General features: G+C 42.2%; 1 protein-coding gene across 1 annotated transcript in view; it reads left to right on the forward strand.

Annotated features, from left to right (window-relative positions):
* Nucleotides 1–22,449, forward strand: part of CUNH11orf80 (chromosome unknown C11orf80 homolog) — a 56,784-nt gene that overhangs the window by 26,368 nt on the left and 7,967 nt on the right. The window contains exons 5-13 of the mRNA XM_042675853.1: nt 1,402–1,485; nt 2,376–2,431; nt 3,258–3,329; nt 5,921–6,113; nt 8,130–8,280; nt 10,879–11,025; nt 16,398–16,519; nt 17,618–17,728; nt 21,283–21,381. Of these exons, the coding sequence (XP_042531787.1) occupies nt 1,402–1,485; nt 2,376–2,431; nt 3,258–3,329; nt 5,921–6,113; nt 8,130–8,280; nt 10,879–11,025; nt 16,398–16,519; nt 17,618–17,728; nt 21,283–21,381 (1,035 nt within the window). The remainder of the gene's footprint in view (nt 1–1,401; nt 1,486–2,375; nt 2,432–3,257; nt 3,330–5,920; nt 6,114–8,129; nt 8,281–10,878; nt 11,026–16,397; nt 16,520–17,617; nt 17,729–21,282; nt 21,382–22,449) is intronic.

The raw sequence follows: 22,449 nt of genomic DNA on the forward strand, positions 1-22,449 counted from the left end.
GGTAGTACATACTTGTTATCCCAGCTACTTTGATAGAAGTAAGAGGATCTTGAGTTTGAGTCCAGCAAGACTCTATCTTTTTTTTCTTTTCTTTTCTTCTGTAGAACCGGGGGCCCAGCCTGGCTTGGTCCCTCACCTGCCCCTCGCTGGGCAAGACTCTAAGTGGTAGAACACTTGCCTAGCATGTGCATAGCCCTAGATTTAATCCCCAGTACCAACAAGAAAAAAAAAGATAGACTATATATATTGGTCTGCTCTCCAATTAGCTAGTGATAGGAACAGAGGATGAACGTTCTTGGAGGGGCAGCACACATAGTGGAATGTTAACTTTGAAGTTAGCTATGGGTTTGAATCCCAGTGCTGGCACTTAACTAGCTGTATGAGATGGGACAAATTGACTAGCTCTGTGTGTGTTACGCAGGTGACACAGGTGTTCAGTAAATGAGATTTGTCATTATTATTAGTATAGCCCCTCTTTCAGAGCTGCTCAATGAACCTATTTTGTTGCTTTACTGTTAGGTATAATTAGACTTCTTGATGATATACCCAGTAATCACCAAGGTTACAGAGATTTGAAACTATTCCAAGAAGTTGTTTGGAAAGTGTCAAGTACAGAAAATGCCTTTAGAATACCAGAGCTCTTTTCTACTGTTTAAACATTTTATACTAAAAAAAAAAAATTGAAGAAGGAGCTGAGTGCTGATGGTGAATGCCTGTAATTCTAGCTATTTCTGAAGCTAAGAATGGGAGGATCATGGTTCCAGGCAGACTGGACAGAAAACTCCATGAGCCTCCATTTCAACAGAGGGAAGATAAATGTGCGCCTGTCATCTCAGCTAGAGCAGGAAATATAAAGTAGGAGGATCTTGGTTTAGGCACACACTCAGGCAGGAAGCAAGAAAGTATGACACACTCATCAAGATATATTGTACCACAGATTGATGTGTTAAATTGAAACCCCTTTGTACAGCTCTTTGAAGATAACAAAAAAAATAAGTGATAGCTGTTTCAATTCCCCTTTTGTATGCTTTTCTCATTCTCAAAGAAGTTTCTCCTTGGATATCTTTTTTTTTTTTTTTTTTGGTGCCAGTACTGGGGCTTGAACTCAAGGCCTGGGTGCTGTACCTTGGCTTTTTTACTCAAGGCTGGTGCTCTACCACTTGAGCCACAGCTTCTTGGTGATTAACTGGAATGAGTCTCACACATTTTCCTGCTTGCCTGGCTTCAAACTGTGATCCTCAGATTTCAGCCTTGTGAGTAATTAGGATTACCCAACTTCCTTAGAGGTCTTTCAAAGCATTTTAAAGAATAGGTACTTTTATAGGAACGAATACCTGTTTGATTCATTTGTGATTTGGGGTTTGCATACATCTGGTAGGTGTTTTTGCTGTGTTGTTACAGGTGGTTGAAAAGTCCAGAACTTTGATGACAGATTGTCTAGTTATAAAGCACTTTTTACGTAAAATCATTATGGTACACCACCAGGTAAGTTGCTCTTTCTCTTTTCCTCTTTTTTTTTTTTTGATGGTCTATAGTTTAGCCTGACATAATTTAAGTTTAGCATTTGAAGATTAAATAATATCACTTAAGTTGCTCTTTTGTATATCAATGCTTCTCTGGTGAGCAGGTGCCTCACACCTGTAATCCTAGATACTCAGAAGGCTGAGATCTGAGGATCGTGGTTCAAAGCCAGCCCGAGCAGGATAGTCCGTGAGACTCTTATCTCCAATTAGCTACCAGAAAACCAGAAGTGGCACTGTGGCTCAAGTGGTAGAGCGCTTACCTTGAGCTGAAGAGCTGAGGGACAGCGCCCAGACCCAGAGTTTAATTTCCATGACCAACTACATAAGTTAATTAATTAATAAATTAAAAACATGCTTTTCCTCCAGATTCATCCATATTGTTGTAAACAATAGATTTTTAAGGCTGTACAGTATCCTATTGTGTATAAATTTAATTTTCTTCATCCATTCTTGAGCCAGGCACAGAAAGATAAATACTCATGATCTCACCTATGTGTGAATCTAAAAAGGTTGAACTTAAAGAAGTAGAGAATTAAATGGTTTCCAGAACTGTTGGATGATGGGGAAAGAAGGAATAGAGTCATAGGGTAGAATTAATTGAGAAAGGAATAGTATGTTGGAGATCTATTGCTGTTCTGCAACAACCTAATCCTAGTGTATGAGAGTGGGCTCCAAGATGTTAGAAAATGAAGGAGAAGTTGACAGATCAAAGACTATACAGAGTGCAATTTATGGGGGATTTGCCAGTTAAAATAATATTAATTTAAAAGTAAAGAGTATCTTTTTCTTCAGGGGGTAGATATATAATCTATGGCTTAGGTAAAATCTTACACTTCACTAATTGTTTTGCAGATCAGGTTTAATTTCATTGTAAAGGTAAACGGGGTTGTCTCCACAGAGATCTTTGGGTAAGTCTGTAAACCCATGACTTCAGATGAAGCTGTGGCTCTGCAGTGTTTCTCGGGCATGATTTCCTATTTCCAGTTGTCTCACAGTTTGTTTTGTTTTGTTTTTGTCAGTCGCAGGACTTGAATTCTGGGTATAGGCACTGTCCCTGAGCCCTTCAGCTCAAGGCTAGTGCTCTACCACTTAAGCCACAGTGCCATTTCTAGTTGGTGGTTAATTGGAGATAATAGTCTCACGGACTTTCCTGCCCAGGCTGGCTTTGAACCACGATCCTCAGATCTCAGCCTCCTGAGTAGCTAGGATTACAGGTATGAGCCACCAGTGCTTGGCTTCAGTTTGACTTCTTGACTCAAAGTCACTGTAAAACTAATCTTATGGGGGCTGGGAAGGTGGCTCAGTGGTAGAGTGCTTGCCTTGCATGCCTGAGGCCCTGGGTTCGATTCCTCAGCACCACATAAGCAAAAAAGGAAAAAAAAAACTGGAAGTGGCACTGTGGCTCAAGTGGTAGAGCGCTAGCCTTGAGCTGAAGAGCTGAGGGACAGTGCCTAGGCCCAGAGTTCAGGCCCCACGACCGGACCCAAAAACAAAACAAAACTAATCTTATGAAATCCTCACATTTTCAAATTCTTTTAATGAGTGGATTCATCTAAACCTTTTCATGTCTTTCACTTTTATTAGAACTGGTAAACTTCAAAATAATGCCATTTTCCTTTTAGTTATTGGGTTACTGATTTATGGTAAGCTCCTTGGTGGTAGAAATCATAGGCCAAGTTTTGTATCAAGCAGACCTTGATAGGAGAGATGGCTTAGCTTTCTTTTGTTTTGCAGGCTGGAGAATGAACCCATTTTGAACCTGTGGAATGGAATTGCTCTTGTCGTAAACAGTCAGCATTATGTGAGGTGAAAGCAAAAGTATTGCTGTCCTTTTGATGTTGTGTTCTCCTGTTAAGAGTATGGGTAGCAGTTAGAATTGGTTTCCCTTGAATTTCTTTTCTTTTTTGAAACAGTCTCATTATGTTGCCTAGGCTAGTGTCAAAGTCCTGGCCTCAAGCTATATTCCTGCTTCAGCTTTCCAAGAAACAGGGGCTGTAATAGCTGGGGCTACAGATATGCTGTATCATGCCCAGATGTTTTTGTCATTTCTTTCTTTTGGGGGAAAGAGTATTGTAACTTAGGGCCTCACACTTGCCGGGAAGCCATTCTACCACTTGCAATACATATCTCCAGATCTTTTTGCTTACTTGATTTGAGAATAGGTTTCCTGTTTTTTGTATGGAGCTGATCTCAGACTATGATCCTCCTGATTTCTGCCTTCTGCAGTAGTTAGACTTACAGACATGTGCCACCACACTCAGCCCTACCTTTACCATTTCTAAGAGATTTAAGCCTCTCTAAAAGAAAAGTAGAAGTAAAGCTTTTACATCGTTTCTGTTGAAAATTTATTACTTCTGGCTCCCTGAATATTGTAATTGACCTGAGGATGTCCCTAATCTTTTTTTTCAGGCTTTATGTTCTTCAATGAATAAAATGAAACAAACTCCAAAAATTCTAATTCCATTTAAACATGAGAGGACTTGACTTTGTGGATAGGGAGATATTATGATTACAAAGGAATTTGTTGTATATTATCTTTCACGTATCAGCCTTCTGCATTGGTTTGAAACTTATCCCTTTGCTCACTTCCACTTCCTTAATATTCTAAAAACAATATTCTAAGTCCATGGAGGAAATGATAAATTATCTAAACAGATGGAGTTCCTGCCTTCTTTTTCCATCTAGCTACTATATCCAACTTCACTTTTGCATCCAGGAAAGGTGTACTGTATCCTAAAGTCCAACTAATTGTTTGTTTTCTTTATCTTTTTTCCCTGAGACCAAGACTAGAACTCAGGATCTGATGCTTTGGCTCACTGGCTGGCACTCTACTATCTGAGCTATGTCTCCAACTCCTCTTGGTTTCCTTGAAGTATTGGGTATTGGGCTGAGGGCTTGGGCATGCTAAACAAATGCTCTATCACATCCCTCAGCCCACTTTTTTACTCTTGAGACTACCTCTTCCCTTGGCAAAGTTCTTTATTCATTAGTAAATGGTAACAAAATCCTAACCCACATCTTTCTTTCAAAATCCTGTAGTATGGACATAGTACTATATGCCTATAATCCTAGCACTCAGGAGCCTTAGGCAGGAGGATTTAGAGCTCAAGGTCAACCAAGTTATCTAGGGAAAATTCTGTACAAAACAAAATATTTGGAAGTGGCTCTGTGGCTCAATGTGGTAAAATGCTAGCTTTGAGCAAAAGAGCTCAGGATAGCACCCAGGCAGAGTTCAAGCCCCAGGATGGACCAAAACACACACACACACATGCACACACACACACACACACACACACACACAAAACAACAACAACAACAAAAAACAAAAAAAAAATCATGTAGTGTAATCCAGTCTTTACAGGTAAACAGCTCACTACCACAGCTTTACTGACAAGAATTTAAGCCTATGAATCAATGTTTGCTAGCATGTTTCCTTGGGTAATCTATTTAGTTTTTTTTTCTTTCCTTCCTTCCTTGTTGGTCATGGGGCCTGAACTCTGGGCCTGGGCACTGTCCCTCAGCTCTTCAGCTTGAGACTAGAGTTCTACCACTTGAGCCATAGCTCCACTTCCTGATTTTTCTGATTATGTGGTGCTGAGGAATAGAACCCAGGGCCTCATGAATGCAAGACAAGAACTCTACCACTGAGCCATCTTTCCAGCCCCTCTAGATTCTTTCTTGGAGGGAATGTTTCTTTTTAGTGCTCTCATCAAACAATAACCTCAGAGCCACGTAAAAGAAGGCAAGTGAGAGCGGAGTTTTAAGGACCAGGGGGCCAGTTAGGTCATTTGTGACTCATAACTCCCATTACAGAATGCTGATCTTTGAATGATCTTAGAAACTTCTGAACCTTAGCCGGGCGCTGGTGGCTCACGCCTGTAATCCTAGCTACTCAGGAGGCTGAGATCTGAGGATCACAGTTCAAAGCCAGCCCGGGCAGGAAAGACTGTGAGACTCCTATCTCCAATAAACCACCAGAAAACCGGAAGTGGCGCTGTAGCTCAAGTGGTAGAGCGCTCGCCTTGAGCTGAAGAGCTGAGGGACAGCGCCCAGGCCCAGAGTTCAAGCCCCACGACCGACAAAAAAAAATAAAATAAAATAAAAAAAATAGAAACTTCTGAACCTTAAACTAGTTTAGTAGAGGAAAATCACTTTTAGGAATGAGAAAACACCATTAGAGATAGCAAAAGCTAGAGCTATGAAATACCAGTTTTCCTCTCTGTCCATTGCTGTGATTCTCTAAGTGAAATACAAGTTAGTTAAGCCAGAGAAACAGCTATAGTGGCTTCTGTGGTTATGTATATGTTTGAGTAGTTACAAGAAAAACAATTAACACTCTTATTAAGTAATTTCTTAAGAGGGGAAAATGTTAAATTGTCTTGTCTTTTTTTTAACAGAAGACAAAAATGTGGAACAACTGAACCCCACTGCAGCAGAATCCACCCTGTGCTAGGACATCCAGTGACACTGTTCATCCCTGACGGGGTGGTTGCTGTGGACATGGGAGAACTGATACTGACTCCAGCTGCTGCTCTGTGCCCCAGTCCAAAGGTCTTTTCCAGTCAGTTGAACAGGATTTCTTCAGTTTCCATATCCTTCTGATGACAAGTTTCATCCAGTTTAGGAAAGCTTTACCTATGAATTCTTTATCTAGAAGAATGTATTTATTTGTATGAATATATATAGTCCAATGTGAAAACTAAATTTCATAAAATTCATACATTTATGAGGGAGCTAAAAATTATAAAATGTGATATATATCTCACATGTTGTTCATATAAATCAGTATGGTCAAAAGAATGGAAAGGATCGTGCAAGGAGAAGATGTACTTGGGAGGCATTGGCAAAATTGAAGGCCAGTCTGAAATATATAGCATGATTTTGTTCTTGGTAGTCGTGGGGCCTGAACTTGGCCTGGGTGCTATCCTTGAGCTCTTTAGCTCAAGGTTAGTGCTCTACCATTTGAGCCTCAGTGCCACTTCTGGGTTTTTCTGCTTTTGTGATGCTGGGGAATTGAACCCAGGGCTTCAGGCATGCAAGGCAAGCACTCTACCACTGAGCCACTTTCCCGCCTGACTTTTTTTTTAAGTAGTTGAAGATGAATATAGTGAGGGCCATAATCAAGAGTACAGTCTTTGTTCTCTGTATAACAAGAAGCCACTGGCTACTTTAGCAGGAATATCTTGCAATATTATACAGATGGATAAGAGAGAAAAGTTAGTAATTACTATGTAAAAAGTAAATGAGCCAATCATCAATGGCTCACACCTGTAATCTTAACTACTCAGGAGTTGAGTTCTGAGGGTCAGAGTTTGAAGCCAGCCATGGCAAGAAATTCCTTAAAACTCTGTCTTCATGTGGCTTCCAAAAAAGGCTGGAAGGTGGAGCACTAGCCTTGAGCAAAAAGGCTCAGGGACAGTGCCCAGACTCTGAGTTAAAGACCCAGGACTGGAACACATACACATGCAAAAGTAAATGAACTGGGTTAAAAACTAGAAAAGTGCCTGAATTAAAGGTGAGGTAGGGGAAGGTGGCTCAGTGGTAGAGTGCTTGCCTTGCATGCCTGAGGCCCTGGGTTCGATTCCTCAGCACCGCATAAGCAGAAAAAGCCAGAAGTGGCTCTGTGGCTCAAGCAGCAGAGTGCTAGGCTTGAGCTGAAGAGCGCAGGGACAGTGCCCAGGCCCAGAGTTCAAGCCCCACAACTGACAAAAAAAAAGTGAGGTAGGAACCAGTCATTGGAGGCTCATGCCTGTAATCCTAGTTACTCAGGAGGCTAAGATCCGAGGATCAAGGTTCAAAGCCAGCCCAGGCAGAAAAGACTGTGAGACTCTTCTCTTTTTTTTTTGTGTGTGTGTGTGGGGGGGGGAGTGGGTCTGGTCGTGGGGCCTGAACTCTGGGCCTGGGCGCTGTCCCTCAGCTCTTCAGCTCAGGGCTAGCGCTCTACCACTTGAGCCACAGCACCACTTCTGGCTTTTCTCTTTTTGCTTATGTGGTACTGAGGAACTGAACCCAAGGCATGCAACGCAAGCACTCTACCACTGAGCCACCTTCCCAGCCCCTGACTGTGAGACTCTTATCTCCATAAACCACCTGAAAACTGGAAGTGGTGTGTGCTGTGGCTCAAGAGGTAGAGTGCTAGCCTTGAGCTGAAGAGCTGAGGGACAGCGCCCAGGCCCAGAGTTCAAGCCTCACGATCGACAAAAAAAAAAAAGGAATGGATTCTAATGGTGTAAGTCCTTTGAACAATTAATTGACAGTTTAACAAAATGAATACCAGAATGCTGAAATATATCTTTCATTTTTTGTGTATAGGTACTGGTACTGGGGCTTGAGCTCTGAACCTCTCTCTCTGGGTTCATATCTGACACTGCCATTTAAGCCATGCCTCAACTTCTAGCTTTTTGATGATTAATTAGAAATAAGAGTCTCATGGATTTGTCTGCCTGAACTGACTTCAAACCTTAATCCTTAGATCTCAGCCTCCTGAGTGGCTAGGCTTATAGTCATGAATCACTGGTGCCTGGCATGAGTCACTGTTTATTTTATACAAGTGAATACACAGTCATAAGAAGCTAAAATTTTGGCAGTTTTCTTTAGCAACAATACATATTCCTATATGGACCTTCAGGTCTGCCTCTGATATTGCCAAATCGAGAGCAGCTAAGCATCGCTGTCTTCAAAGACACCTCTTACTTCATTGACTGGAAGAAATACCAGTTATACATGGTGCCCAGTGTGGATCTCAATTTGGACACAGGTATATCGCTCTTTTTTTTCTTTTTGGTAAGAGATGAAGAAACCTGATGAGTATTATTAAAATGAAGGACTTATAACCACAGGTGCAAGTTTAAATAGGTAGGACCCAGAGATCTTATGGCTTGGTTGGGGCTTGGGATTAGGGATCCGTCCAAGCTCAAGAGGCCACTGAAATTAGATAAATGTACAATACAAGAAAAACCCAGGGAAGGTGGCTCAGTGGTAGAGCGCTTGCCTTGCATGCATAAGGCCCTGGGTTCAATTCCCAGCACCACATAAGCAAAAAGAAAAAAGCCGGAAGTGGTGCAGTGGCTCAAGTGGTAGAGTGCTAGCCTTGAGCTGAAGAGCTGAGGGACAGCGCCCAGGCCCAGAGTTCAGGCTCCACAACTGCCCCCACACACACACAAAAAAAGGAAAAACCCAATTAGAGCCTAGCGGTTTGGGCTTTGCAGCTTTCTACTGCTTCTCCCCTGAACAACTGAGGAAGAAAAAATGCTTCTAAATGAGATGAGGAAGCATACATAAAATTACTTGGAAAAGATGAAATCATATAAATGCCACATAAAATTCATGTAGGGCCTAACAACATCTTTTTAAAAGTCAGATGGCTACTGATGGAACTCAGATAAAACTGGGAGCTAGGACTATGCAACTATAGCTAGTATCTACAAAGCTTACAGTTCTGAGCATGACTGTTGATAGCTAAATCCAGAGGAATTTGGGCCTAGTCATTTGGGACTAAGGAAGATGAGCAGAAGGGAATAGGTGTTCTAGGATTGTGACTGGTATGAGAGGGTTGAAACTTTCTGGGATACAGCAGTATCTCCAGAGAATGACAGAATTTTCACCTAGGAAGTCAGCCTCCAGAGACCAGTTCTTTTTTTTGGGGGGCGGGGAGGGTCTGGTCATGGGGCCTGAACTCTGGGCCTGGGCGCTGTCCCTCAGCTCTTCAGCTCAAAGCTAGCGCTCTACCACTTGAGCCACAGCGCCACTTCTGGCTTTTTTTTTCTGCTTATGTGGTGCTGGGAACTGAACCCAGGGCCTCATGCATGCAAGGCAAGCACTCTACCACTGAGCCATCTTCTCAGCCCCTCCAAAGACCAGTTCTTTTTTCTTGAGTACATAGTTATTCCAGAGGATGGGAGGAGAGGAGGTAGCCTCAGATAGTGTCTCTGCATGTAAGTAGTTTTGCAAGGAAACAATATTTGATCTTAATGCCATGCCATTGAAATCTTAAATAGAAGAATGACCCAAGTGAGTTTCTAGGGGTCTTTGTATCTGTTTTGTTCATTTTTATATTCAAGACTATTGGTTTCCTTTATTTTTCTCCCAATTTACAATGTCTAAACTTGCTGAGTTGACTTTGGAAGTAAATAATGTAGAACATGTTTCCTCATCTTCCTTCTTCACTTCTCTATGGGACAGAACAAGGATCAACATAGAGGAATCCGGTACTTCGCTGTATGGACTGTCCAGACAGCTTTTAAAGGACCAGCCTGATAGAAAGTCACCATAACTGTTATTTAAAAATATATATCATACAATTTTGGAACTAAGAGCACATCTGGAGTCAGTCTGGCAAAGTCTGTAGCTCAGTTTTACGACTTACTCATATTGGGCAAATTATTTAGCCTGTGCATACCTCTTTTCTTATCTGTAAAAAGGCCATAAAGATAGGTGTACCCAGGAATGTGGTGAACTCTAAACAGTAAAATAGTAGAATTTGCAAATAATTTAATGGGATACCTGACATATTGTACAAGTTGCTTTTTTTTTTTTTTTCTTTTTGGTCATGGGGCTTGAACTCTGGGCCTGGGCACTGTCCCTGAGCTCTTCAGCTCAAGGCAAGTACTCTATCATTTGAGCCAACAGTGCCACTTCCAAGTTGCTTGTTATTATAAGTTAGCTGTTCACATCATTACTCCACTTAAATTTGATTTTTGCCTATTACTAGTTCTGCCTGATTTCAAAAATTGTGCAGGAAATAAATATATGTAGTATTTCCCAGTAAGTGCAAAGGAGGGCCTTTTGACTTATTTTATTATCATTTTTTATGTTCTTCATGTGTGTTACCATTATTTGTTTCCGTCATGTGGATAGAGAAGCAAATTCAGGAGTAGAACAGGATGTTTTGATTTATTTGTTTGTTCATGTCAGTTGTGGGGCTTGAACCCTGGATCTGGGCACTGTCCCTGAGCTCTTTTGCTCATCAAGGCTAGCACTCTACCACTTTGAGCCACAGCCCCACTTCTGGTTTTCTGGTGGTTAATTGGAGGTAAGAGTTTCACAGACTTTCCTGCCTGGGCTGGCTTTGAACCACAATCCTTAGATCTCAGCCTCCTGAGTAGGTGTCAGCCATCAGCACCAAAATTATTTTTGTTTTCTTAAGACAATGCATCATTGTATATCCTAGGTTGGTCTCCAGTTCTCAGTACTTTTGCTCCACGACTCCCCAGTACTGGGGCTACAAGTGTATTACCATACCCAGCTGAATGTTTCAATTTAGATTATGGATTTCCTATGCTGAGATCCCTCTGCTCAGAAAATATGTTCTACAGTCACCATACCTTAGAAATTTGTGTTACCTCTTGTTCTCTAGATTTGGTACTTCCAGATGTGAGTTATCGGGTTGAGTCCAGTGTGGGGAATCAGTCTCAGAAGATAGACCCTCAGGGACCAACTCTTCTGCTTTTCCTCTTTGTGGATTTCTACAGTGGATTAACAGTCCAGCAAAAGGAAATCTGGGGTAGGTATGAGTGGGGCATGTATTTGGGTATGCCAGATACTAAAAGAACAAGGAAAGGGCAATGTGTTTATGTCAAGAAAGGTTTTCCAGTGAAATACCTTACTTAAAAATTAAGCAAATTGTATGCCATATGGAATAGATCTGTATGTTGATGCTTTACTTAAATGATAGCATTCCCAGATTTTGACAGCCAGAACCCAGTGGACACTCCCAGAGTGCTTCCCAGGGAGTATATGTATTACCTTAGATCAGTGACTTTCAACCTTAGTTGCACAGTAAATTACCTAGGGAACTTTTTTAAAATGTCCAAACCTACCTGGGCACCAGTGGCTCATGACTATAATTCTAGCTACTTGGGAGACTAAGAATGAGAGAATTATGTGTTAAGGCCAGTCCAGGAAGGAAAGTCTGCAAGACTCCCTCTCAATGAAGGGAAGCTACAACTATAGGAAGCCTAAAGTAGTCAGATTGGGGTCCAGGCACACACCTGGGCAGGAAGTGAGACTCTATGTTAAAAATGGCCAGCAGAAAAAGGGAGGGAGAGAATGATGGAAGGGATGGCATTGATCAAGAAGCATTGAACTTCTAACCTGACTTAGGGAATTATAACCTCTTTGTACAACTACTTAATAATAAAATAAAAATAAAAATTCTCAAAAAATCAGCAGAAAACAGGGCTAGAAACATGGCTCAGTGGTAGAGCACTTGCCTACCAAGTTCCAGCTTTTCAGCTCAAGGCTAGCGCTCTATCTCTTGAGCCACAGCTCCACTTCCAGTTTTCTAGTGTTTTATTGGAGATAAGAGTCTCATGGATTTTCTTGCCTGGGTTGGCTGTGAACTGTGATCTTCATATCTCAGCCTCCTGAATAGCTAAGATTACAGGCGTGAACCACCGGTACCCAGCTATAAGTTTTTAAACCCCAGTACCACACCCACACCCCCACACACATGGCCCAAACCTGATTTCCCTGGACTGAAATGGGGTTTGGGTCTCTGTAGGTTTTTTTGTTGTTGTTATTGTTGGGTTTTGTGTGTGTGTGTGTGTGTGTGTGTGTGTGTGTGTGTGTTGAGAGTTAAAACCCAGGGCCTTGTGCATTACTAAGCATGAACTCTGCTATTGAGCTACAACCTCTTGCAGTATGTAAAGATTTTGAGATGATTCTAATGTGCAGCTAGGCTTGAGAACTTTTCATTACCCTGCCACCCTTATAGGTGGGATCAAGAAAAGTAGCCTGAGCGGGGGGCTGGTGGGCAGGAAAGTCTGTGAGACTCTTATCTCCAATAAACCACTAGAAAACTGGAATTGGCGCTGTGGCTCAAGCTCGCCTTGAGCTGAAGAGCTGAGGGATAGCGCCCAAGCCCAGAGTTCAAGCCCCACCACCAACCAAAACAAAAAACAAACAACAAAAAAAGTATGGCTGCCGGGCACCGATGGCTCACGCCTGTAATCTTAGCTACTCAGGAGGCTGAGATCTGAGGATCATGATTCAAAGCCAGCCCGGGCAAGGAAAATCCGTGAGACTCTTATCTCCAATAAACCACTAGAAAACCGAAGTGGCACTGTGGCTCAAGTGGTAGAGCTCTCGCCTTGAGCTGAAGAGCTGAGGGTCAGTGCCCAAGCCCAGAGTTCAAGCCCCACAACTGACCAAAAAAAAAAAAAGTATGGCTTTTCCATATACATATGTATACACATACATACATACAAACTGACTAAAGTATGGTATACAAAGGAGTGGATTCTAAAGCCAGGTGCCTGTGGCTCACGCCTGTAAAAAAAAAGAAAAAAGAAAAAGAAAAGTAGCCTGACCTTGTCTAGGAACACAAGTAGCAGGGCTTTGGCATTTATCTATCACACATGTTAACTTGTTATCAGAAAGGTTCTGTTAGAAGCAAAGCAACAGTTTGTGGCTTGTGAATCATATCAAAATGATCTAGATCCTTTGAAAACATGCAACTACCTGGGCTGTTATTTGCTATAATGTAAAAATCTAATGTGGCTCAATAATTTGCATTTTCAACAAGATTCTCAGATAATTCTCAAATATAGTAAGGTTTGGAAGTAAGAGTTATGTCATCCATCTTAGTGTAATAAATCATGTGATCCAAGTTTAATAAGACTTTAATAAAGTGTTTATCAAGATACCCCTCAAATTAGAGGGCAGTTATAAGTAGAGCTTATTGTGTTTGAGGAAGGGTTGAAAAAGTCTCCCTTTTAGTATGCCTTTTATGTGAGCCAGTGTTCTTTCCACAGGGCTTGCTCTCCAAATATTCTACCGTTTTTTCCATGTGGCGCTGTCCACTCTGCATCATGGGAGCAACAAGACCACTTTACCCCAGATCAGAAACACTGTTGCTGGCCAATAATCTGTATATTTGATCCTGGCTAAAAGGCTGAAAAGTGATCAGGCCAGTTACTTGTTATTATCAGCTGTGAGATTCTCCCTGCTTCCTGGAGAGAGATATCTTTTTCTCATTATATACACCCTTGGAAGAGAAGCGGTGCTCTTCTAAGAGGCTCAGGATTGAAATTGGTTTTGAGAAGATTGTATTCTTTGGTGCTTCTGTTCCACTGGTTAAGAGCTGGGAAATGGGAATGAAATCTAGACTAATGAAATCTAACAAGGTGGGCTCTCGTGAGGATTCCTGGATTTGTTGTCTGATCTGTACACACAGAGAACTTCAGGAAAGAACTGAGAAGACTGATTTAATTTTAACTCCAATATCAACTTCCTCAGTGATATTCAGAAAGCAAGTCACGGAAATCATCTGAGGCTTTCTTTTTATGTCTTTAACATGAGATTGTTAAGTTTGGTGATATCAGAGGCCCTTCCAGCACTAAAGATCCCCTTGAGGCTTAAGATCTGCTATTCTCTGACATTTTTTTTAGCTTCTGCCAGAGGATTATGGTAAGATAATATAAGCCTGATGTGTTTTGAGTTCTATTGAACATACCTTAAGAACCCAGAAATGTCATTCTTGTAGTATTATGATGCCTGCAGCATCTCAGTATTTGTACTCAGTTTGGGATTAAAAAGAAATCTATCACTGAATGTAAACCTAGCAAGTTTCTTTTAAAATCTTACATATCTGGTAGTTTACGACTAGCCTCTGAAGAAGATAAACAGTGAAGGAAAGTAGATGGAGATTATTTTACTTGTCTCCTTTTATCTTTTCTTAGGTCCTTGAAAGCTTTCTCCTGTGTCCCTTTCTTTAGCAAACAGATTGTGCAAAATTACAGTCTGATTCCACTTGTCTTTAAAAAAATATTTAATTGGCCTTCTTCCCACCTTGTCATGGTAACTCTTCTATGATTAACTCGTTACCAGTTTGCTACAATGTCAAAAGCAGTTTTAGGAATGAACCTTGACTTTTTAATTAAATGTTTGTTCTTAAAAGGGATCTGATTTCTTGAGGCTTTTCTAGGGCCAAACTGTAGAAAATAGTAACCCATATGCTATATCATCATAGCAACAGCAGTTATTTGAATATATATTCAAAATAATTCATTTACATTATCTCAATTTATCTATTCAACATATCTGAGAGGGCAAGTAGGATATAGCCATTTTCTGACTTAAAGAGAGACAACAGGTGACATGACCTTGTCACTGGTAGTTGGTTGTTGAACTGACTTTAAGTCTATGTTCTCCTATTCTAATTCCAGATTTTTATTTTTGGTCAGTTGTGGGCCTGGGCACTGTCCCTGAGCTCTTCAATTCAAGCCACAGAGCCACTTCAGTTTTCTGTTGGTGAATTGGAGATAAAGAGTTTCATGGATTTTCTTGCCCGGGCTGGCTTTAAACCACGATCCTCAGATCTTAGCCTTGTGAGTAGCTAGGATTACAGGTGTGCACCACCAGCACCCAGCATTCCAGACTTCTTTTAAATCCACATATAACCAACTTTTTCTACCAGAAATCCTCATGGTATTTTGTTGGGAAATGTGCTCTTTGTAGGCCTGTTTTCCTTCCTTCTTCCTTCTTTTCTTTCTTTTGTTCATTCTTGTTATGTTCCTGTCCTGGGGTTTGAACTCAGAGCTTGGTTGTTGTCCTTTAGTTTCTCTACCACTTAAGCCACAGCTCCACTTCTGGCTTTGACTTTCCTGCCCAAGCTGGCTTCAAACTGTGATCCTCAGATCTCAGCCTTCTGAATATCTAGGATTACAGGTGTAAGCCACTGGCATCCGCCTTGAACTAATATTTCTAATCAAGTCCTAAGAAAAGCCAGCCAACCTCTGATTGCTTCATCATGGCTTCCCCCCCCCCCCTTTTTTTTATGCTAGTCCTAGGGCTAGGACTCAGAGCCTGGGCATTATTTTTGAGCTCTTTTCTTTTTTACTCAAGGCTAGCGCTCTACCACTTGAACCACAGCTCCACTTCCAGCTTTTTTAGTGGTTAACTGGAGATAAGAGTTTCACAGACTTTCCTGCCCAGACTAGCTTTGAACTACAATCCTCAGATCTCAGCCTTCTTGTGTATTTTTTTTTTTGGGGGGGTCCAGTAGAGGGCCTGAACTCTGGGCCTGGACACTGTCCCTCAGCTCTTCAGCTCAAGGATAATGCTCTACCACTTGAGCCACAGTGCCACTTCCGGCTTTTTTTTCCGGCTTATGTGGTGCTGAGGAATCGAACCCAGGGCCTCATGCATGCAAGGCAAGCGCTCTACCACTGAGCCACCTTCCCAGCCCAGATCTCAGCCTTCTTAACAGCTAGGATTATATATAGATGTGAATACCAGCATCTGGTTTAGCCTTTTTTTTGCCGGTCATGGGGCCTGAACTCTGGGTCTGGGCGCTGTCCCTCAGCTCTTCAGCTCAAGGCTAGCGCTCTACCACTGGAGCCATAGCACCACTTCCAGCTTTTTCTGTTTATGTGGTGCTGAGGAATCGAACCCAGGGCCTCATGTTTGCAAGGCAAGCACTCTACCACTGAGCTACCTTCCCAGCCCTTTAGCCTTTTTTTTTTAACCACAGCACATCTGAAAGAAATAACATACTACTGATAATAAAGGCCCACCTTAACAGTGATTCCCAACTAGAATGGAGGGGATTAGACATGTTGTCCAGGCGGCTTCCCCTCTCTCCACCTCTCCTTTAGGGGTTCACTCTTATCATTGTTGATAGCATGAATTATGCAGGATCCCTCATTTATTTCTTCAAAAAGTATAATTCTTCATTTTAATTTTCCTGAGATTTTTCTCATTGGCAATTGGGAAATGAAAAGGCATGTCTAAAAGCAGAATTATTAGTGGTTAGATAGAAGTGATTCTTTCTAGAGGCACCTTCCCCAATCTTAGCCCCCCGACTCAGAGGATATGAACAGCAATCTTGCAGTCATCCTTACTCATGGTTACCAATATGCTGTGTCCTTTTAGGAGTGCACACTCTGCTCGCAGCTCATCTCAATGCTATTCTCATGGAGAGCCACAGTGTGGTACAAGATTCCATCCAGTTCACTGTGGATAAAGTCTTGGAGCAGCATCATCTTGCTTCCCAGGTAATACAAATTTCACAACTTCCTCTCTCCTACCTTCTAAGAATAAAGGAATATACATTGCCATAGGGCTTAAGACTTCTTCCTTTAGTGCCCCTTCTGATCCTCTTCTGCTACCTGGGGTGATGTTGTAACCCCTCATCTAGGAGCTCAGGCTTTCACTTAGTCTTACCTCCTGTGAAGTGAGTTTGAGCAAACAGGAACAGAAATAATATAGAAAAATGACTAATACTACATTCTTCCTTACCTTTATGTTGCCTTGTCCTACACATCCTCTGGAGCTGCTGCTTCACTAAGCCTTTCCTTCTTCCTCCATTTTCCTTTTTTTGTTGTTGGTGGGGCCTGAGCTGTGGGCCTGGGTGCTGTTCTTCAGCTCAGGGCTAGCACTCTACCATGTGAGCCACAGTGCCACTTCAAGCACCACTTCCTTTTCTGCTTATGTGGTGCTGAGGAATTGAACCCAGGGTTTCATGCATGTGAGGCAAGTGCTCTACCACTGAGCCACCTTCCCAGTCCCCCTAATTCTTTATAATACTAAGTTCTCTTCTAGCCGACTTTCTGAGTTCCTCTATCTCATCTTTTTTGGTAACATATTTCTTCATATACTTCCCCTCCTTTCACAGAAATTTTAAAAAATATAACTATTTGTTGTTCATTATCTTACTTTTTTTTCTGAGTTGCTGTGTCAATAAGTCATTGCTGTGGAAGAAGAGACTTTTTTTTTTTTTTTGTCAGTCAAGGGGCTTCAACTCAGACTTTCCTGCCTGGTGCAGTCCTTCAGCTTTTTCCCTCAAGGCTAATGCTCTACCACTTGGAGTCACTGTAACCACTGTTTTCTGGTGGTTAAGTAGCGATAAGAGTTTCATGGACTTCTCTTCCCAGACTGGCTTCAAACCAAGATTCTCAGATTTCAGCTTCCTGAGTAGCTAAGATTGTAGCTGGCCAAGAGGGAGCATTTTTAAAAGTTTACTTTAATCCCTAAGGATCATAACAGAAAGATAGCAGTAAGATTTGGTGGGAGGGAAGGACTGTTAATGTCCCACTATGGCTGAAGCCTTTGTCCTCTTGGGGATTCTCTGAGCTGGCAGATCTGTTCCCTAGGCTTATCAGAAACTGCAGGCCTCCCTCTCGGTGGCTGTGAATTCCATCATGAGTGTGGTGACTGGAAGCACCAGCAACAGCTTCAGAAAAACATGTCTCCAGGCCTTTCAGGTTAGTAAGATTGGGATGTTTATAAATGCCATGGTTTCAATGACATGCTCCTACCTGTCTTTTAGAAGCATTACTTTTAGGAACAGTACTTTTAGAAACATTATTTGCTTCTATTGGGATCCTACAGAGTATGTGTCTTAAGTATTTTAAGAAGCATTTACTGAATGAATAATAGTATGTATAATATTTTTTTTTTTTTGGGTCTGGTCGTGGGGCCTGAACTCTGGGCCTGGGCGCTTTCCCTCAGCTCTTCAGCTCAAGGCTAGCGCTCTACCACTTGAGCCACAACGCCACTTCCAGCTTTTTTCTTTTTGCTTATGTGGTGCTGAGGAATCGAACCCAGGGCCTCAGGCATGCAAGGCAAGCGCTCTACCACTGAGCCACCTTCCCAGCCCTGTATAATATTTTTTAAGTGTGAAAAGTTAAGATTTGTAGTTCCTTTAGGTCATGTAGCTAGTTAAGAAAGAGCTAGGATTAGGTCTGTAATTCCAAATTCTTTGTTGAAGACTGCTCTGCTACTTCATGATGACAGAATACACTGAAATAACTAAGCATCCATAACTATTGTGATGGTGTAGGATAATAGAAGGAGTTTTGGATTGGGGCAAGGGTTCAAATCTTGACTAATTCACTTGCTGTGTGGACTTGTGCCTGCATGTAATTTTTCTGAGCCTTGTGGACAAATTGGTGGAAAAAATTATAAACACTCATTGGGTGAGGGCAAAATGTATGCGACTATCTAAATGTTTGTATCTCCCCAAGGTTTATATGTTGAAATTGTAACCCTCAAGATAATGATCTTAGGCTCCATCTTCATTAATGAGATTAGGACTCTTTTTTTTTTTTTTGTGGTTGGGTCATGGGACATGAACGCTGGGCCTGGGCACTGTCCCTCAGCTCTTCAGCTCAAGGCTAGCGCTCTACCACTTGAGCCACAGCGCCACTTCCGGCTTTTTCTGCTTATGTGGTGCTGAGGAATCAAACTCAGGGCCTCATGCATGCAAGGCAAGCACTCTACCACTGAGCCACCTTCTCAGCCTGAGATTAGTGCTCATAATAAAACCGCCAACTGAATACTTATAGCTCACACCTGTAATCCTAGCTACTCAGGAGTCTGAGGAACGAGGATGATGGTTCAAAATTAGCCTGAAGAAAAAGTCTTTGAGATTCTACCTCCAACTAACTACCAAAATGCTGGTGAATCTCACCAAAATGGAGGTGAATCTCACCAAAATGGAGGTGAATCTCAAGGGGTAGAGTGAAAAAGTGATGAGTGAAAAAGCTAAGAGAGGATACAAGACCCTGAGTTGAAGCCTGGAACCCACACACAACTACAAACAAACATATATGCACATGTATATACATGCACACACACGTGTGAATAAAACATTCAAAATTTAAAAAAATAAGAGAGGCCACATGGGGACCCTTGCTCCTTCTGCCATGGCAGGACGTAGGGAGAAATAAGCAGTCCACAGACCTGAAGAGGCCTCACCAAAACCAGCTCCGTCAGTCCCTAAGCTCTTATTTCCAGCCTCCCTGTGAAAATTTTTTTATTATTTTTGTTGGTCGTGGGGCTTGAACTTGGGGTCTAGGCCCTGTCCCTCAGCTCTTCAGCTTAATTAAGGCTAGTGCTCTACCACTTGAGCCACAGAGCCACTTCTGGTTTTCAGATGGCTTATTGGAGAGTCTCAGACTTTACTGCCTGGGCTGGCTTTGAACCATGATCCTCAGCTCTCAGCCTCCTGAGTAGCTCACCGACAAAAAAAGAAGAAAAAAAGGAAAAGAAAAGCTGAGATTTAGCTGGGTGCTGGTGGCTCCCATCTGTAATCCTAGCTACTCAGGAGGCTGAGATCTGAGGATCATGGTTCAAAGCCAGCCCAGACAGGAAAGACTCTTATCTCCAATAAACCACCAGCACTCAGAAAAACATGTCTCCAGGCCTTTCAGGTTAGTAAGATTGGGATGTTTATAAATGCCATGGTTTCAGTGACATGCTCCTACCTGTCTTTTAGAAGCATTACTTTTAGGAACAGTACTTTTAGAAACATTATTTGCTTCTACTGGGATCCTACAGAGTATGTGTCTTAAGTATTTTAAGAAGCATTTACTTCTTAAATGGCACTGTGACTCAAGTGGTAGAGTGCTAGCCTTGAGCTGAAGAACACAGGGACAATGCCCAGGCCCAGAGTTCAAGCTCCATGACTCCCTCACCACCACCACCCCAAGAATTTATAGAACTGAACTTAGATGATGACTATAGAACTTAGGTGATGACTCTGTCCTACTTTTAGAACATATCATATTCTATCTGAAAGTATCCAAGGCTTCCATGTTCCCCTGGGTGCAGACTGTATTGTTCCCCTAAAGGCTTGTCTGAGGAAGAGCTTTCCTGTGAACCTCAGTAGTTCAATGGAGCATCTGCTCTTTTGGAATTTGTCTTACAGAAGAACGTGTGTGTGTGTGTGTGTGTGTGTGTGTGTGTGTGTGTGTGTGTGTGTGTGTGTGTGTGTGTGTGTGTGTGTGTGTGTGTGTGTGTGTGTGTGTGTGTGTGTGTGTGTGTGTGTGTGTGTGTGTGTGTGTGTGTTTTCTTTGGGCTTGACCTCAGAACCTGGGCACTGTTCCCCTAAAGGCTTGTCTGAGGAAGAGCTTTCCTGTGAACCTCAGTAGTTCAATGGAGCATCTGCTCTTTTGGAATTTGTCTTACAGAAGAACGTGTGTGTGTGTGTGTGTGTGTGTGTGTGTGTGTGTGTGTGTGTGTGTGTGTGTGTGTGTGTGTGTGTGTGTGTGTGTGTGTGTGTGTGTGTGTGTGTGTGTGTGTGTGTGTGTGTGTGTGTGTGTGTGTGTGTGTGTTTTCTTTGGGCTTGACCTCAGAACCTGGGCACTGTTCCTGAGCATTTTGCTCAAGGCTAGTGCTCTACCACTTGAACTACAGCTCTACTTCTGGCTTTTTGGTAGTTCACTGGAGATAAGTCTCATGGACTTTCCTGCTTAGGCTGGCTTTGTTTTTTTTGTTTTTGTCAGTCATGGGGGCCTGAACTCTGGGCCTGGGCGCTGTCACTCAGCTCTTCAGCTCAAGGCTAGCCCTCTACCCCTTGAACCACAGTGCCACTTCTGGCTTTTTCTACTTATGTAGTGCTGAGGAATTGAACCCGGGACCTCATGCACAGAAGGCAAGCACTCTACCACTGAGCCACCTTCTCAGCCTCTTACATTGGCTTTGAATCACAGGCCTCAGATTTTAGCTTCCTCAGTAGGTAGGATGACAGGCATGAACCATTGGTGTCCAGCTAAGAACCATTTCTATAATCCCTTCATGAACAGAAGGATCTCTGGGACATTTATCTACTATAGCAGACATAGGATAGCAAAGACCTTGATTGAAGGATCTTGCTGGGTTAAGAAAAGGGAAGATAAATAGGAGCCATAACTACTTGTATAACATTGAGTATCCAATGAGAGGGATGTCAGTGTCCTGTCTGCCTCAGCCTACCCACATTTAAACTTCCTGTGAGTATCAGGACTCAGCACTGTGTATCTCTGACATATTTTAGGCATCTGACAGCCAGGAGCTTGGAACCAAACTACACAAAATATTTTATGGTATCACCCAGCACCGATTTTTTCGCCACTGCTCATGTGACACGAAGCAGGTAAGTGTAATAATCAGTACTTTGTTGGGACTCTTCCATTTTCATATGTGAGAAGGTACAAATGGCTTAGATTGTACAATCTCAGACTAACCTATCAGTAAAGAAGCCTGTAATTTAGAAAAACTATGGGGAAAAGTGTTATACCTAAGTTGAGATATAGTTAGACTAAGGGTGTATTGTGTGTTTGTGCTGGTTCTGGGCTTGAACTGAAGGCCTGGGTGATGTCCCTGAGTTTTTATTGTTTTGCTCAAGACTAACACTCTACTACCTAAGCCATAGCTCCACTTCCAACTTTTTGGAGATAAGAGTCCCCTATTTTTGCCTGAGACTTTGACTGTGATCTTCCTTATCTATGCCTCTTCTGTAGACAAGACTACAGGAATGCAACACTGTGTCCAGCTTGAGATGGGGTCTTGCTAACTTTTTGCCTGGGCTGGCCCTGAACTATTACCTTCCTTATCTCCACATCCTGAGTAGCTGGGATTACAGGCATGAGATACCATGTCCCTGGTACAAGATATTTTTAAACCTTTATCTTCAACAGTAAAATAGGAATACCTAGAATTACTATTGTGAAGTTTGAAGATAATGTATATAATCTGCTAAGTGCACAGCTGCTGTTATGGTGATGATATTGTGGTGGGTTTTTTTTTTTTTTTTTTGGTGGGTTGTGGGGCTTGAACTCTGGGCCTGGGCCTTGTCTCGCAGTTCTTTAGCCCAAGGATAGTATTCTACCATTTGAGCCACAGTGCCACTTCCAGCTTTTTCTGTTTATGTGGTGCTGAGGAATGGAACCCAGGGCCTCATGCATGCAAGGCAAGCACTCTACCACTGAGCCATCTTCCCAGCCCCTATTGTAGGTTTCTTATGTTTAGTTTTACTTGGTTAAAAATATAACTTGCTGGGCGCTGGTGGCTTAAACCTTAATCCTAGCTACTCAGGCTGAGATCTAAGGATTGTGGTTCAAAGCTAGCCCAGATAGAAATGTCTGTGAGACTCTTATCTCTAATTAACCACCAAAAAGCTGGAAGTGGAGCTGTGGCTCAAGTGGTAGAATGCTAGCCTTGA

The sequence above is a fragment of the Dipodomys spectabilis genome, unplaced genomic scaffold (genome assembly GCF_019054845.1).
Source record: "Dipodomys spectabilis isolate Male_0828 unplaced genomic scaffold, ASM1905484v1 ptg000030l, whole genome shotgun sequence".
NCBI lineage: Eukaryota > Metazoa > Chordata > Mammalia > Rodentia > Heteromyidae > Dipodomys > Dipodomys spectabilis.